General features: G+C 41.9%; 1 protein-coding gene and 1 long non-coding RNA gene across 2 annotated transcripts in view; one reads left to right on the forward strand and one right to left on the reverse strand.

Annotated features, from left to right (window-relative positions):
- The window catches only part of LOC119942669 (cytochrome P450 3A5-like), a 24,804-nt gene extending 19,683 nt beyond the window's left edge, over positions 1-5,121 (forward strand). Inside the window, exons 10-13 of the mRNA XM_038763556.1 lie at positions 207-367; positions 1,321-1,547; positions 2,799-2,961; positions 4,800-5,121. Coding sequence (XP_038619484.1) covers positions 207-367; positions 1,321-1,547; positions 2,799-2,961; positions 4,800-4,895 — 647 coding nt within the window. The 3' untranslated portion in view covers positions 4,896-5,121. The remainder of the gene's footprint in view (positions 1-206; positions 368-1,320; positions 1,548-2,798; positions 2,962-4,799) is intronic.
- Positions 1-10,747, reverse strand: part of LOC119942670 — a 24,718-nt gene extending 13,971 nt beyond the window's left edge. Inside the window, exon 1 of the long non-coding RNA XR_005455389.1 lies at positions 10,706-10,747. This is a non-coding gene — a long non-coding RNA (uncharacterized LOC119942670). The remainder of the gene's footprint in view (positions 1-10,705) is intronic.
- Positions 10,748-17,851: the final 7,104 nt, after the last annotated feature.

Genomic DNA, 17,851 nt, shown 5'->3' on the forward strand with positions numbered 1-17,851 from the left:
TGTTCAGAAGCCCTGTACTGAGAGCATTTAGGAAAGTACAATACAACAATTTGTAGACCAGTTCCCTGCCCACGATGAGCTCACAGTCTAGAGATAGGACCCAAAGTCCAAAAGGATGGCCGGTGAAGACATGCTGTGAGTACCAATAAGAAGTGTTTTCAAGAGTCGTTATTATTATGCCACCTCTGTATTTCCTCTTCATATAGGTCTGAGTGATGCTGAGTTTTTGGGACAAGCATTTGCCTTTGTTTTTGCTGGCTATGAGACCACTAGTAATACCCTTTCTTTCATGTCTTATAACCTGGCCATCCACCCTGATGTCCAGGAGAAATTACAGGAGGAGATAGACACAGTTCTACCCAATAAGGTGAGCTGCCTCTTGATGCTCAGGGGAAGGGGTGGAGACATAAATGTCTTGGCTCATTCATTAACATCCCTGAAAGTTCTTCTATGTCTTCTTTCAAAAAGGTTTCCAAGACTGATGATGAAATAAAGTTCAGATGATAAGTTTGTCCTTTAATTGGGAAATTTCAACTCTCAGTGAGTTGGAAGGCATTCCTATCTCCCCTCTTCTCCCCTTAGGTGGCACTTTTCATTTTTGATGGGTTTTTTTTTGCACTATTGTCCCAAAGGTTTTAGAAACACATGGCATTTTTACAATTGAATATCGATCACTGTTGATTTTTTTTTATGTTGGTACTTGCTAAGCACTTCCTATATGACATTTACTGAGCACTGGGTTAGATACAAACTAATCTGTTTGGATATAGTCCCTGTCCCACATGGGGCTCCCAGTGTAAACCCGAGGGAGGAGGATTTAATCCTCATTTTACAATATTGTAATGTCATTCTAATACCATGAATTGCATTCAGAAATAAAACAATACAGTGTTCTGTGTACAATAAGTGCTCAAAATATCAGAGGCAGGACAGCCTGCTAAATTACAGTTCCAAACTCTAGTCTAAGCAATGGCCTAAATTGCCAGTTCTTCCTTCCTCCTCCCTTCCTAGGAGTGGGTTTATCTTTCTCCTGGTGTCTCAAAACGATTTGCATTGGTCATGGGAAATTCACATTTGTCCAACAAATAATGAATTTTAAATTAATTTTATCTTATGAAAAATTAAAGAAACATCCGTTAATTTTTAGATGCTTTCAGGTGACAGTGGAGAACACTATAGGAGCAGCTTTCATTTCAAAGAACTTGATTTGGGTGTTTACCATAAAGGAATTTTTTGACCAGTCCCTGTAATAAATTAAAGACTGTCCAAGGAAATTTTACTAGTTTTGATGATGAGCCTAAAATTTTTGTCTTTTCCTAGTCTCCTCTCACCTATGATGCCTTAGTACAGATGGAATATTTAGACATGGTTATAAATGAAGTTCTAAGATTGTACCCGATTGCAACTCGAATTGAAAGGATGTGCAAGAAAAGCACAGAGATAAATGGATTGACCATCCCTAAAGGGACATGTGTTGTAATCCCTCTTGCTACCCTACAGAGGGATCCAAATTACTGGCTAGAACCTGATGAGTTTCGTCCTGAAAGGTACTGAATGATCTTGTCTGCATGGGGAATGGATTACTGGGGGCAGATTTTCCTTAAAATACTTTTTTTTTTGCCTGAATTTACACAAAGACAAATCTAACTTTAGGTGGCAACCTAAAATTTGTGAGGATGCATTTTCGGAGTTGTTTTGCAATTCTGCCTCTGAGAGGGTCCTAGGAATCCTGAAATCTTCTTGTTGGGCTTTTTCATCTTCACAGCCCTCCCTTTCACCCTCTTTCTTCCCTTGTGTAAGGAGCAAGGGAGGAAATGGGGAATTTCCCTGAGTTCCAGAAGGACAGAGATGGACTGAGGACTGCATTAATACTACTGAGCAGCATCTATTCCCAAAATGTTTCCCAGATAATCTGAAGGCTCACATGAAGCACAGTTGGACACAGCTATTCCAAGTCCATTTTTGCCCACCCCAAGCTGATGTCCTGGGAGATGGAAACTGTGGAATATCCCAGGTTGATCCTCAGTCACACCAACTTGGGAAAGGGTCTGAAAAAGAGTACCAAGTCAATGAAAGGAAACCAGGGTAACCACTGTGGAACAAGGTAAAAAGACAGGATTCTCCAAAGCACTATTCTTTCAAAACCATTTTGGGTTCAGTACTGTGTTTATTAAATATCTGAGACTCTGAGAATATAATGCTATGTTTCCTTTTTGACTTCGTGATACAAAATGAGCTATTTCATAAGAAATGAAGCTTTCACAGACTGCATCTGCCCTAACAGGCAATGCATGGGCCTAGGAGTTAAGTGATCTGGGTTCTAATTCCTGCTCTGCCACTTGCATGCTGTTAGACTTTGGACCTTCTCTGGGCCTCAGTTTCCTCACTGGTAAAATGGAAACTAAAAACCAGTTCTCGTTCTTGTGACCCACATGTGGGACAGAGACTATGTCTGACCTGATTGTCTTCTTTCTATTACAGTGCTGAGTACAGTACTTGGTATACTGTAAGTGATTAGTGAATACCACAGTTGAGGTTTCCAGTAACGAAGTGTTCAAAAGATAAATAGCAAGAGGGGGTGAAGCCAGGCACCTGGATATCTTCCTACCAGCTAATCAGCCTTACATAATTAAGGCTTGGTTAAATTAAGTCAGAGAAATTCTTGTACGAGTCTTTCCTAATGACAGATCTCATTTCTTCAGTCCCTATGGGAATGCATTTGGTATAAGAAAGCTATTTCAGTTCAGTTATTTACTTGCAGACTAATTTTCCCTTTCAATTGATTAATTGAAAAACAGGTTCAATAAAGAAATGAGAAGCAAGAGGGATCCCTACATGTTCATGCCCTTTGGCACTGGCCCCAGGAACTGCATTGGAATGAGATTTGCACTCCTCAACATGAAAGTAGCTATGATTGGGCTGCTGCAGAACTTCTCGCTCAGGACTTGCCAAGAGACCCAGGTCAAAATCAAATTCAGTGTACAAATATCATCCAATCTTTATTATGCCAAGGCCCTGAAGCCTCCAGGAGAGAGATAGTTGGGGATGGGCCATAGTTGGGGATGGGCCCTGGGGTAGGGTCTAGGCTGAGATGAGTGTTTGAGCCTTGGGGGAAGGGGTGTTCATGGTCGAGAGTGTGGTGAGCTGGCGGTTGATGGAGCAGGAACTGAGGACAATGATGGGGGAGAAGCCTCAGATTTTTTGGTGGGCCAACCCTAGCTGGTTAGACTTAGTGCTGCAATTTTTATGGCAGTCAATTCCCCTCTCCTGAGCTTTTGAAGGAGCCACCCAATGGTTAGAAAACTAATGGCAGTCATGTCCACAGTGAGGGCTGCTGCCTGGCGCTGTTGACTAAGCTCTTGACCACAGTCTTGCCCTGTGTCAACATAGAGGACCGACTGCCCTGAAAATAGCACTTGGGAAGGTACAACAGAGTTAGAAAACATGATCTCTGCCCTAAATGATCTTGTAGTACAGTGGAAGAGACAGATAAAAAATAATTACAGAAAGGAGGAAAATAGAATAGAAAAATGTGTATGCAGTTTAATAAGAGCCTAAATAATAGAGTACTAAAGTCTATGTTTACAAAAGTGCTGCGGATAGCTCTGAGTGCCTAAGTTTGGATGTGGTTGGGATGGTGTTGAGGAAATGGAAAATGATTTGGGATAAGCCTCCTGGGGGAGGTGGGATTCTAAGCAGGGGGAAAAGGTGTGAGCAAGACTTGGTCTGGAGGGGGGCAAATCAAGTAGAGGCACACTGAGTAGCTTAGTACATGAAGGATGAAGAGTGGAACTGAGATGGAGTAGGAGAAGAGACTGCAAGCGCTTGGAGGGTAGGGATTATGTCTACAAGATCCCAGACTGAGCCCCCTCCTTCCTCTCCCCCTCCCCCCGTCCCTACCTCCTTCCCTCCCCACAGCACCTGTATATGTGTTTGTACAGATTTATTACTTCATTACTTCATTTATTTTACTTGTACATATTTACTATTCTATTTATTTTATTTTGTTAATATGTATTGTTTTGTCGTCTGTCTCCCCCTTCTAGACTGTGAGCCCGTTGTTGGGTAGGGACCGTCTCTATATGTTGCCAACTTGTACTTCCCAAGCGCTTAGTACAGTGCTCTGCACACAGTAAGCACTCAATAAATACGATTGAATGAATGAATGAATGTCTACTTTGCTCTCTCAAACATTTAGCACATGGCACAGTATTTGCTCAAGAAATACCATTGATTGGTTGAAAGAGGGGAGGAACATTTGATGGAGTGCCTTGAAGTCAATAATCAGGAGAGGAATGGGTAGCAGGATTTGGCAACCAACATACAATGGGGGTTGAAAGAGCAATGATTCTAGAATAACATCAAAGTTGTGGGCTTCAGAGAAAGGGAGAATGAAAGTATCCTCAACTGTGATTGGAAAGTTAGGTGGAGGAGAGAATTAGGGGATATGAGAATTCTCATATATGTCATATTTTAACCACTGCTTTTAGGTAAGTAGAAGCACAGGGATGTTTGTGTGGCTGTTGACAACCTTTTGGGCCTCTTCTCCCTTGAGTTTGAATCCTCACTTTACCCTGGTTTTCAGGCCCACCCAGCAGAGAAAGGGATGCAATGACAGTATCTGTAGGGTATTGTATAAAGCACATCTCTTACTCTTTGGCCTACTATTGTACAGCAGATGCAATGGGGCATCTTCGTTAAAAAACTTTTTTGTTCTTGAAATTGTAATATATATGCTTTATACCTTCCCATCTTCACATGTTTCCTTCTAAATGTCAGTGTTCTCCCTTCTTCAACAGATTCCTCTAGAGGTGAATACAATGGGAATATTAACTGCCAAAAAACCCATTGTTCTGCGGTTCATCCCTAGAGCTGATACCAAGACTAAGGACTGACATCAAAGGACTTTTCTCATTTCTTCAAAGGATTCTGCATCCTGGGCCATCAGAAATTTAAAGTCCCCTATGGAATTACACAAAAATCGCATGATCTTTTAGAATATCTTAAGTGATGAGGAATGCCTCGTATAAAATGCTAGGCAATTAAATAACCTAATGTCCTGTTGATTATGAAGAAAAGCTTAATAAATGCTGAGTTGGATATTGTCAACTCAGAAAATTCTTGCACTAGAATTGCGTAGTGATTTTATTGAAAAAGCTTGGTTTTTCAATACTAATTACAATATTAATATATCTCACCATTCACTGCTTGGGTTACATTGATGTAAACATACATGATCAATATTGTAGTCAGTAAAGATTGAGGTATTAATCACATCACGGTATTGGAATCTCACATTTCTAGACTCATATTTCCTACTGCCTTCAAGACATCTCTACTTGGATATCCTCCCTTCACCTCAATCTAAATATGTCTAAAACAGAACTTATCTTCCCACCCAAACTCCCTCTGACTTTCCCATCACTGTAGACAGCACCACCATTCTTCACATCTCACAAGCATGTAACCTTGGAGTTATCCTTGACTCCTCTTTCTTATTCAACCCACATATTCAATTCATCACTAAATCCTGCCAGTTCAACCTTCAAAACATCACTAAAATCTGCCCTTCCCTCTCCATCCAAACTGCTACTGTGTTAATCTAGTCATTTATCCTGTCCCACCTTGATTACTCTATCAGCCTCCTTTCTGACCATCTAGCCTCTTGTCTCACCCCATCCAGTCCATACTCCATTCTGCCGCCCGGATCATTTTTCTTCAAAAATGTCTGGTCCATGTTTCCTGACTCCTCAAGAACCTCCAGTGGTTGCCCATCCATCTCCAAACCAAACAGAAATTCCTCACCATTGGCTTTAAATCACTCAATCACTTTGCCCCCTTCTGCCTCACCTCAATACTATCCCACTACAACCCAGTCCACACACTTTGCTCCTCTAAGGCTAACCTTCTCACTGTACCTCAATCTCAACTATCTCACCTCTGACCTCTTACCCAAATCCTACTTCTGGCCTGGAACACCCTCCCTCCTCATATCTGACAGACAATTACTTTCCCTGATTTCAAAGCCTTATTGAAGGCTCATCTCCTCCAAAAGGCCTTCCCTAACTAAGTCCTCTTTTCCTTTTCTTCAATCCCCTTCTGTGTCTCTCTGACTTGCTCCTTTTATTCATCCCCCCTACTAGCCCTGCACCATTTATATGCATATCTTCAATCTCTATATTTATATTAATGTCTGTCTCTCCCTCTAGACTGTAAGCTTGTTGCGGGCAGGGGAAGTGTCTGTTATAGTGTCTTATTGTACTCTCCCAAGGGCACAAAGTAAGCACTCTGTACCATTAACTGACTGACAGGAGTATACATCTTCAGATTCTATAATTACCATGGAGTTTTTCTGGCTTTCCCCCTATTTTGCAAAATTACCCATTTGCCCAAGTAGATAAGATACACTTCCTCATGATCTTTGCCCTCAAGAAACTTCATTCATTCATTCAATCAAATTTATTGAGAGCTTACTGTGTACAAAACACTTTACTTATGACCAGTGGGGAAGACAGACATTAAAGTAAATTACAGTTAGGTTAAAAAACCCAGAATAAAGATAAGTCTGTAAGGTGTGGAGGAAGGAGGTTATTTAAGTACTAACTCCGTATCCACTCAACTGCATAGGTGATGTAAAAGGGAGGCAAAATAGGTGAGGGAGATGAAAGATTGGTCAGGGAAGATTTCCTGGAGGTGATGTGACTTTAATAGGTCTTTGAAGATAGGGGGTGTGGTGGTCTGACAGCTTTGAAAGGTGAGGGATATCCAGGCAGTGGGAAGAGCATGAACAAAAGGTAGCTGGGGAGAGAGATGAGTGCATGGCACTGTGAATAGGCAGGCTTGAGTGTAGGGAAAGTGGAGTGAAAATAGGTAAGCTGGGTGTGATATCCCAGGATCACACCGGCCCCTCCCCTTACTTGGGAGGCCTAAAAATCAAGACAGAAAGAAGGACCGCTTACCACCCCAAAGCCCACTCTGTAAAACAGGTGGTGAAAACTGAGGCAAGGAGAGTCTCCAACACCCATGCCGATGACTTGGATCTATCCAGAGGAAGGGATACCGAGCCCTCTGCCCCCTCCCCTTCACACTGTAGCCTAAAATCGAGCCAGAGAGGAGGACCGCTGACCACCCTATTCATTCATTCATATTTATTGAGCACTTACTGTGTGCACAGAACTGTATAGCGCCTACTCTGCAAGACACAGGCCAAAATAACTGAGGCAAGGGAAGGGTCCTCATGCCTCTCCCTTCACCCTGGAGGCCTGGCATCACACTCAAGGGAAGGGTCTCTCTCTGCATGTGAAGGCCTGAGGACTGAGCAAAGGGAAGGGTCGCCCCCCCTAGCCACAACCATGGGAGGCCCAGGACTGCCTAGAGAGAACAGACAGTATTCAGCACACAGTAAGCACTCAATAAATATGACTGACTGAATGAATGACCCTGGCTCCCCAGAGCTCTCCCCACGCTCCCTGTCTTCCCGGCTCTGGGCATTGGGGACCTAGAACTTCACCAAGAGAGGAGACCCAGGTTCCCTCATTCCCTGCTTACTCCATCCGTGCATCAAGGACTTGGACCTGCATGAGGAAGGAATCACCAATTCCCACCCCTCTGCACACCGGGATCCATACCCCTGGCAAAGAAGGACAGTGACTCACTAAGGAGATACTTTGTCAACAGTCATCAGTCAATAACTAAGAACTTGATAGCACTCACCCTTTCACCCTAGACAGATGCTCTAATGACTCGCAAGTCATGGGTTAAAGTTGATTCACCTGTTGCTGGGCAGCAGCAGTATGGGAGAGAGTCATAGGCATAGTCATAGTTAGATCAAAGGATCAAAATGTTAATTAAAGACAACGGCAGAGACTTGAGTTTTTACTGCGCAGAAGGCGGCAAACTGTGTCCACATTTTTTTTAACCAAGAAAACTCTATGGCTATGCATAGCAGACTGACTACACTTTATGGCAGTAGATAGGACGTTTTGGAGAAGCTATGACCATAGAATCGTTATGGATCAGAAACGATTCAACGGCATTTGATGATGATGAAGCTCAGCTCAGAACTTTGGATTCCCCTCAAGCTGGGAGCTGCTGAATCGACCCCTATTAGAGGAATTTTACAAATCCCACTGGGTCTACAGATCAGCTGCTGCAGCTCTGGACTTTCTTTTTTTTATGCCCTAGCCCCATAATGTGCTTCCCTCTGGTCTCCCCTGCCTTGTGCCCTGCATCCAGCACTCTTCCTCAAACCCCTCGCCACAGGCCAGCCCTCCTCAACGCACTTCCCATCCAACCCCTCACCACCCCTGGCATTGTCCCCACCCCTCTTCCCTGCCCCATCCCTGTCATCCTGTCTCATCACCACCCCTCATCCCCCTCCCTCTGCACTGGCCCCCACCAACTCATTCTCATTAAACCCCTCCCTACCAGCTCTAATATATTGTGCTTTCCTAGACACCTGTGCATTCATTCATTCATTCAGTCATATTTATTGAGCGCTTACTGTGTGCAGAGCACTGTACTAAGTGCTTGGGAAGTACAAGTTGGCAACATACAGAGATGGTCCCTACCCAACAATGGGCTCACAGTCTAGAAGTAGTGTTCTACACACAGTGGATGCTTGATAGGTACCACTGATCGATTGATTGATCAAAGAGAAGTTCTGAGATGGTTCAAAGAAAGAAGTTGCCCAGCTGATTGGAGAAGAGAATGTTATAATGCTGGTGTGCACAAATTCCCTCCTTTTTCTTCTTCTGTAGAATTAGACATCTTTCCATTTCTTGGCCACTGTACCTGCAGAAGTTTCCCCTCCTTCCCCACTGCCGCCTTTGTCATCTTACCCCTCACTATTACCTTTGTCCCTCATCCATGTCAGTACCTCCCACCAGCCTTTCTTTGGGACCAAACTACAGAAAGATGCAGCCAACACTCTCCTCTTAATAGAATGGAAGTTCTGCTGCTGGGGTTTGAGGTATCTTTTTGGAGGGATGATGTATGGCAGATGAGATGTGGTGAAGGGAAGAGGGTTGAGAAAGCACTTAAGGAGGTTGTGGAACAGAAACATTTGCACTAAGTAAATAGAATGCCAGGATCATGCTTAGGTAGTGAAAAAAGGCATAGACTAGGTAGGCATTTTGGATCAATTAATCTACCTCTAGAATTTACTGAATTTGCACTGTGAGAGTGCTGTGGAGCTGGTGGTCATGATTCTTGCTCTCAAGGAGTTTATAATCTCTCCAAAAAACACACACTAAAATAATTAATGGGGGCGGGGGGAGGGGGAGCAAAAGAGTATAAAGGTATATACAAAACTGCATCTGTGGGGTGTGAACATCCAAGTACAGAAATGAAGCATAAGTGTTCAAGTGGTAGTAAGGAAAGAAATAAGGTGGATCTCCCACTCAGGTTTAAGCATTGCAAGTGTGCATCATTCATCTGGCTAGAGGGACTATTATAATGATCTGCCTCTTCCTCTCTAACAAACATGCTACCATGTTGATCCAAGCACCTATGTCCTGTCTTGACTACTACATCAGCCTCCTCTCTGACTTCCTTGCCTCCAGACCATACTTCACTCTGCTACCTGGATCATTTTTCTAAAACATCATTCAGTCCACATTTCCCCATTCCTCAGAAACCTCCAGTTGTTGCCCATCCATCTTCTCATTGAGTAGGAACTAACTCCTTACCATCTGCTTTAAGGGATTCAATCAGCTCTTTCCATGCTACCTTACCTCATTAATCTCCTGCTTCAGCCTGCCCCACATTGTTTTATCCTCTGATGCCAACCTACTTAGTGTGCCTCAATCTCGCCTGTCTCACCACAAAACCATTGCCCATCATCTCCCTATGACATGGTAGTTCCTCCCCAAATTTGGGGTCTTGCTGGGATATCTCCTCCAGGAGGACTTCCCTGACCAGGCTCTTATTTTACCTATGTACCCCATTTCTGCTTCCCCTCTGCACTTGGGTCTGTACCCAAGTACAGAAGCAGTGTAGAGAAGCAGCATGGCTCAGTGGAAAGAGCATGGGCTTTGGAGTCAGAGGTCATGGGTTCAAATCCCAGCTCCGCCACTCATCAGCTATGTGACTTTGGGCAAGTCACTTAACTTCTCTGGGCCTAAGTTACCTCATCTGTAAAATGGGTATTAAGACTTTGAGTCCCACATGGGACAACCTTATCACCTTGTAAATTCCCCAGCACTTAGAACAGTGCTCTGCATATAGTAAGCACTTAATAAATGCCATTATTATTATTATTATTATTACCCCTTAAGCACTTTGATATTCACAGCACACCCAGCCCCACAGCACTTAATTATATAACCTTAAATAATGATATTTCCCCCATCTGTACCTTTTTTGATGTCTGTCTCCCCCTTCGGTCTGTGAGTTTTTTGTGGGCAGGGATTCTGAGAACAAATCTATTGTGTTGTACTCACCCAAATACTTAGTTCAGTGCTCGGTATAAAATAAGCACTCTATGAATATCATCGACTGATTGGGCCTATCTTGATAACCCAAAGTGACTTGTTGCTACCCCCGACAACTTGAACAACACTTAGAAATATGCAATCTAAACTATATAATCATTAAGCTGAGTAATTCACATTACAGTCAAGAAATCAAACACCATTGCTACAATTTGAAATAACACATTTTTCTCCAATGATACTCAATAACAACACACATGCTAGATTATTACCTCTCTGTGGTTATTTCCCTCAGTAATGGGATCAAAGCTCGAGATCTTTCCCCAGTCTCTTTAAAAGAAAAAACATAATTGCAAAGGTTAACACATATTTCGATGTTTTCTTATTTACATGTATTTTACCAGTAATTTGTAGTATCCAGCAGTTAAACCTCTCCCTTGTGATCCACCTAACTCCTCTTATGGGTAAATGTTGACCCTGTAAACAATCAGTGGTAATTACCTAGTACTTACTATGTGAAGAGCACTGTATTATGTGCTTGGGAGAATTAGCTAATAACAGAATTAGCAGACATGTTCCCTGCTCATAACAAGGAGTTTAAGAATTTATTAGATGTTCAATCAGTCAGTGGTACTTATTGAGTGCTTACAATTGTCAGAGCACTGAACTAAATGCTAGGGAAAGTACAATATAACAGAGTTGTTAGACACATATCCTGCCCACAAGGACCTTACAGTCTAGAGGAGGAACTTACATTCTAGAGCACTTAAAATATTTTTTCTGGCTTCAATTCTGTATGTTGTGCTTGTATCCCTTTTATCCCTTGTATCCAATCTCTGCTCCGCCATTTAACAGCTGTGTGACGTTGGGCCAGTCACTTAACTTATCTGTGCCTCAATTACCTCATCTGTAAAATGGGAATTAAGACTGTGAGCCCCAGGTTGGACAATCTGATTATTTTATATATACCCCTGAGTCCAAAGAGCAGAAACCAAAGAAAGATTGCTGAAGCTTACTGTTTTGAGGACCAATTTCACCCCGTGGTAGTGAACTGCAGCATATATGGTTCTTCAATCCTTATTTCCCTTTCACTGTTTTTTTCCTGGTTGTCTCTCCTTTCCCTATTTTTTAGATTGGGAACCCCCTGTGGAAGAGAGACTAGATTTGATCCTGGCCAGATATTCAAGCAGGATTCTCCTGATCCTCTCAGTTTTGGTCTTGAGGAAATGGGGGAATCAAATTGATTACATAGTAACTGAGGTATTATTTAAGCACTTACTATGTGCCAAGCACCACAGTAAACACTAGAGCAGATACAATTTAAGCAGATCAGAAACATATATATATATATATATATTTGCTACCAAGAAGAACCATAGGCCCCTGACCCCTGGTTTACCAGGTGCAAAAAAATAAACAAAAACTTACCATGTATCAGTGAACTCTGAACCCGAGTTGAGATTAGTTTTATCGTCCAGATCATTTCACAAGCACTACGTCAAAACTGAACCAGTCTGACCTGAAATTTCACTGGTTTTTCTGGGTGTACTCCCATGACTTTCTTGGGCTATAACTCATTAATGAGAATGTCAAAATCAAGCCAATAAGTCAATGAACTCTGACAATTTTGTTCCCCGTAAACCAAACATCAAGTGAGAGAAACTAACAGAACAGCAAAGACAACACAGTGGCAAGAAGAAACAGTACAAAGTAGTAAAAAACAACAAAGCCAAAATGAGCAGCATTCTCATTTCTCCATAGAAACCTGGATCCTTCTTGGCACTTTCCTGGCTCTGATGATTCTGGGAGTTAAACTCTGGCCTCTGCTTTCCCCCTGTAGTCAATTCTTCTCCACCTTTTCATCTTGGTATTTATTTGGCCTGTTGATTATAAATAAAAATTCATCTTAAGACAGAATGGCAAACATGCAATGTTACTGGTTTCTGACCTCTTCTTGCCCCTAAATTGGTAGCAGAGGGGTGGAACAAGAGTAGCTGAAGATTGGCAAGGCTGAAAGGGGCACCCACTTGGTGGTAAAACCCCAAGGCTCAGGTATTCCAGTGCAAACACCCAAGATCTTTTAGAATGAACTAGATATTCTGACTTCCAGGAACAAAAAAGTACAAAGCAGAATCTAGTCAACAACACCTTCAGTGCTTTATTTTCATAAATGTAAGATCAGATACATGGTACGAGTGAGAAAAATAATATTTCCTCTTACCAGTCAGGCAATGACATTTATTGAGCATATATAGTGTAGAGAGCACTGTGCTAAGCGCTTGTGAGAATGCAATACAACAGAGTTGGTAGACATGTTCTCTGCCTACAGGGAGCTTACCATGTAGAAGAGGAGACTGGGTCTTCATATCCCTCATATTTCCTCCAAGTTAATTGTTTTTGTTTCAGGACCAGTGGGGAGGTGGACACCAAATTTATCCATACAATTTAGTAAGTACTCCTTTTAAGCAATTTTCAGGACTTAGTGATCTGCTATATTGAAGTCTCATTTGTAATTTGAGACCTACTTTAACTTCACAGATATGACATCTGGCCATATGGAGTCTTCAAGGTCTGTTCCTTTCTTTGGAAACATTCTGGAGTATTCACAAGTAAGTGTTTGAGGGTTCTTGGGAACTCTCAAAGTATATTAGCCCACTACAAGTGCTCTTCAAATTTCACAAATTCTGCCCAAAGGCCAGGTCATTCTCAGAACAGTAAGGGTTGTCCTAAATGCTCAGTTAATTCAGCCAAAAAATTGTGCTTAATGTCTACAGTGCCTGATGCTGTTTTCCCTTTTATCTTCTTGTCTTTCCTCGTGAAGATTTTCCTCAAAGAAAACCATCCCCTTTTACAGGAGGATTCCCTCCTTGTCTATGATGAGACTGGTGCCATCTTCACACTTGACAATTCTGTTCATTTTCTCATCTCCTATTTCAATTAGCTATGGAAAAAACAGCGGGATAATTAATATATAGGGGAAGGGCTTGTAGTGTGACCTCCTTGAGTTATCCTAATGCTACAGAGTTAGGACATAAGATCAGTTACTTGATTTTGAAATGGTTTCTATGCACGGTGCAACTAGAGGGGTGGTGGCAACAGGGAGAGCACCCAGGATGTGAGTCGAGGGGTGTAGAAAAATTGGTGGTACTGGGCTGGCAGAGAGGGAGTAGGTTTAAAGATCCAATCTAATTGCTGTTTCAGGAGTTCTGCCCTATAAACCTCTCCATCCCAAATGAGCCTGGATCAGTGGAGGACCCTCAACGCTAGGCTTTGTCTGCAGAAAAGGCAGTTTAAGGAAGAAGGCTACAGCTGCTCTTTGGTTCCTCTTTTCCCCATCTCTCTCGTCACAAAATGCTAGCTCTGTCTTCTAAAATTGGTTCTGGAAGGGGGAAAATGTTTTTTTTTTTCTTAAACACATAATCTAAAATACCTAGTTGAGGCCTTGTTTATGGAACTTTGCTGTAAAAAACCTCTTGTCATAAGTATCAGTGAAGATGAGCTTATTCATATCTGCCCTATACCAAAGCCTCACTGAGCTGATCAATCATTAAGCAGTCCCTTGCCACATGCTTACCAGACTTCCCACCCAATCAGGATTGCTCCTATTCTCCCAGGACTTTGGGGATCCACCAATAAATTAATCAGTAGTATTTATTGAGCACTTGTTGTGTGCAGAGCACTGTACTAAGTGCTTGGGAGAATACAGTATAACAGAGTTGGTAGACTCATTCTCTGTCCACAACAAGCTTACAGTCTAAAGGACGAGACAGATATTAATATAAGTATATTCATTACAGATATGTACTTAAGATCTTTGGGGTTGAGGGAGGGGTAAATAAAGAGTGCAAATCCAAGTGCCGGGGTGGGTTGTAGCATGCTGTAGTTTTTGGTAAACAAGAATTTGGGGCAGTGAAGCAGACTGTCCAGCATCCTTGAACCTTTAAGAATTACTGACCTAGAACAGAGATTCATCAAAGAGGATTGTCCTATTCAGTTTTTCAACTCAACCCATCTCATTTCTGAGGGGTGGTGGGGGTTGAAGGAAGGGTTTAAAGCTTGTCAAAGGAGGCTTAAAAGCCCAGAGTCCTACTTTAGAACTTACCATTTTCCAAACATGTCTGCTTTTTGACTCAGATACTTGAGGCCAAAGAATAAGATGAAAAACATTTAGATTAAGGCACTTTGCTGTGCTTTCTTAGGAGAAGTTCCTGGAATATCATTTGTCCCAGTTCTGTGAATAGTAAAGAGTTGAACATGTAGTACTGCTTTTCTCTGTAAAATTTGTCACCAAACCTATTGCCAGTTTAGATCATTCAGGCCAAAATATTCTTCCTCTGAATCTATAAATATCCAGCACTTAGAACAGTGCTTGGCACATAGTAAGCGCTTAACAAATACCATCATTATTATTAGAGAAGCAGCATAGCTCTGTGGAAAAGAGCACGGGCTTTGGAGTCAGAGGTCATGGGTTCAAATCCCAGCTCCGCCACTTGTCAGCTGTGTGACTTTGGGCAAGTCACTTCACTTCTCTGTGCCTCAGTTCCCTCATCTGTAAAATGGGGATGAAGACTGTGAGCCCCACGTGGGACAACCTGATCACCTTGTATCTACCCCAGTGCTTAGAACAGTGCTTTGCACATAGTAAGCGCTTAACAAATACCAACATCATTATTATTATTATTATTATCCCAAAGGCTTTGTCACCTTCCATTGAGGTAAGGCTCAACAGCCACAGCTCCTGTGACATGATCTTAAAACTGAATCACAAATAAGATCCTTAAACATGGAGCCACAAGTGTGAAAGAGGACAGACCTGGGAGTCAGAGGACCTGTGTTCTAATCCCACCTTGTTCACTTGCCTGCTGTGTGGTGGTGGTGCAGTAATTCAACTTCTTTGGTTCTCAATTTCTTCATATGTAAAATGGGATTAAAACCTATCCCCTCCTACTTAGACTGAGCCCCATGTGGGACAGGGACTGTGTCCAACCTGAGTATCTTGTAATTAGCCCAGTGCTTAGTACAATGGTTGGCACATAATAAATTAATAATGATAATAATAACAGCAATGATTATGCCATTGCTAGGTTTTTGATCTGTCTAGGTTTTTTTTTCTGATTTATTTTGACCAGTTTCACTTCACTGTATTTATCATTTGCATCTTTTTCATGCTCTTTTAAGTACTACTTTCCATTAATCAATGAGTCCTTGTTATCACCATAAGATTACAAATTCCTGAGGGAAGTGATTGCATATTATATTGTTCTGCATGTACCCCAGAAGTTATTAAAATGCTCTTCATAGAGTAGGCACTCAGTAAATACTAGGGCTGATTATATCCAATAGTTGCATAAATGGTGCTAATGCATTAATGCAAAGATTCAGCACTTAGTGCAGTGCCTGGCACATAGTAAATGCTTAACAAATACCATTATTATTATTATTATTATTCGAGCCTGAAGAACATCAATTTTGATACTGTTTTGTTTCTCTTCTCCATTACTATGAGGCCTACAGTCTTGATGTGATCACCAGTACTTTATTTGGTGTGGATGTTGACTCCTTGAACAAAGTGAATGACACATATGTGAAGGAGATCAAAAAGATATCTACTGATTTTTTTCTTCACTTATTGCTTTGATATATATTTGGGGGAATAGCTCCATCGATAATAATTTTAAAGATGGCACTGGGTTGGCTCTTTGAACTACCGACCTTTTCTAAGAGAGTGTAGTTGTGTGCTGACAAAGTTCTTTCCTAAGTGAATTCACATAAATATTTGCTACACTGCACCTCTATTAGACTTGAAGTCTGTTCTTTTTCTTAGCCCATGACTTTTATTCTTTTTCCCTTCTAGGTGTATTTACATGTATCATACCTCTTCATAAGCTTCTAAATATTAATCTATTCCCCAGTGATTCTGTGGAATACCTTAAAAGATTTGTGCATAACATAATGAGAAGGTGCCATCAAGACAATCAACAAGTAAGTTAAGAACTCTCTTAGAGGATGAAAAGAAAATATTCTTCATCCAGGGGATTCATAAGAGAGTGTCATTTTCTTATTGAGACTGAAAACCTGGCCAAGAAAATGTTTACTGAAAAATATGCATAAGGCCGTCAGTAAATATTTGATTTAATGACTTCAAGACTGGGAAATAAACACCATCACAGTTGGGATTGCTGAATTCAAAGCCAATGCTCCTAAATGGAGGCTTTAAACTCCAGACAGGACACTCAGTACTCACACAAAAATATTAGTTACAACCAGCAGAGTTTGAGAAATCTCCAGAATAAAAACTGAAGTGGCCTTATGCTGTGAGTTTGCAGGTTGGAGGGAGGAAGGAGTAAAGATCCTCCTGATGTAGAGTTCAAGTTGGATTCAATTCATGGTGATATGGAATTCAGAAGTGAGCCTCCATTTTACATTTAACAGAAATAAAATATGTGAAATGGAAATGAATATACACTTTCTTGTCTACCAAATGGTCTCCTACTGTAGGACTCTGTACTTTCTGGTGGCCAGCTAAGATTCAGGCACTGTTCTGACACCAATCTCTTACCTTTCACTGGGCCTCATGTCAAAGATGGACTTTAGCATGATCTCAGAAGGGGAACCTCTTTAACTTTAGTATATGCATAATTTCACAGAGGGCTCCCCTTGCCAGGTTTATATCATTTGTCCATGATTACTAACTCTGTGATAAAAAATAATGAGCAAGGGAACTTTTGTAATCACCCAGAAGTATTAATCTGACAATGTTTTCTCTCCTGGGGAGCCTAATTAGAGGTAATCCTGGTCTCCCTGAAAGTCTTCTCCTCTCAAAAACTCTGTTAACTTCTCTTTCATTTCCAGCACCGGGCAGACTTATTGAGGTAGTTGCTTGATAGCAAAAATCCAAAGGAGGGCTTGAAGGGCAAAGAAGGTACTAGCTCCTGGAAAGTTAGCCCAGGAGTTCCTTTCTGGCTTGTTGCATTTCTGACACATGGGGGAAAACAATCAAGGGAACTTGGAGAGGATATATGAATAATAGCAGTACTAATAGAGGTATTTTTTAAGTGCTTACTATGTGCCAAGCACTGAGATAGATACAAGACAATCTAGTTGGATGGGGCTTTTTGGTTTTTGCATGTCTGCCTTGGAAAGCATCTTTTACTCTTTTGCTCCTAGTAGAAAAGCAGCGTGGCTTAGAGGCAAAAGCCCGGGCTTGGGGGTCAAAGGATGTGGGTTCTAATCCTGGCTGTGTCACTTGTCAGCTGTGAGACTTGTCAGCTGTCATCCCCCTGGCCTGGAATGCCCTCCCTCCCCACATCCGCCAAGCTAGCTCTCTTCCTCCCTTCAAGGCCCTACTGAGAGCTCACCTCCTCCAGGAGGTCTTCCCAGACTGAGCCCCCTCTCCCCCTCCTCATCCCCCCGCCTTA

The sequence above is a fragment of the Tachyglossus aculeatus genome, chromosome 21 (genome assembly GCF_015852505.1).
Source record: "Tachyglossus aculeatus isolate mTacAcu1 chromosome 21, mTacAcu1.pri, whole genome shotgun sequence".
Lineage (NCBI taxonomy): Eukaryota > Metazoa > Chordata > Mammalia > Monotremata > Tachyglossidae > Tachyglossus > Tachyglossus aculeatus.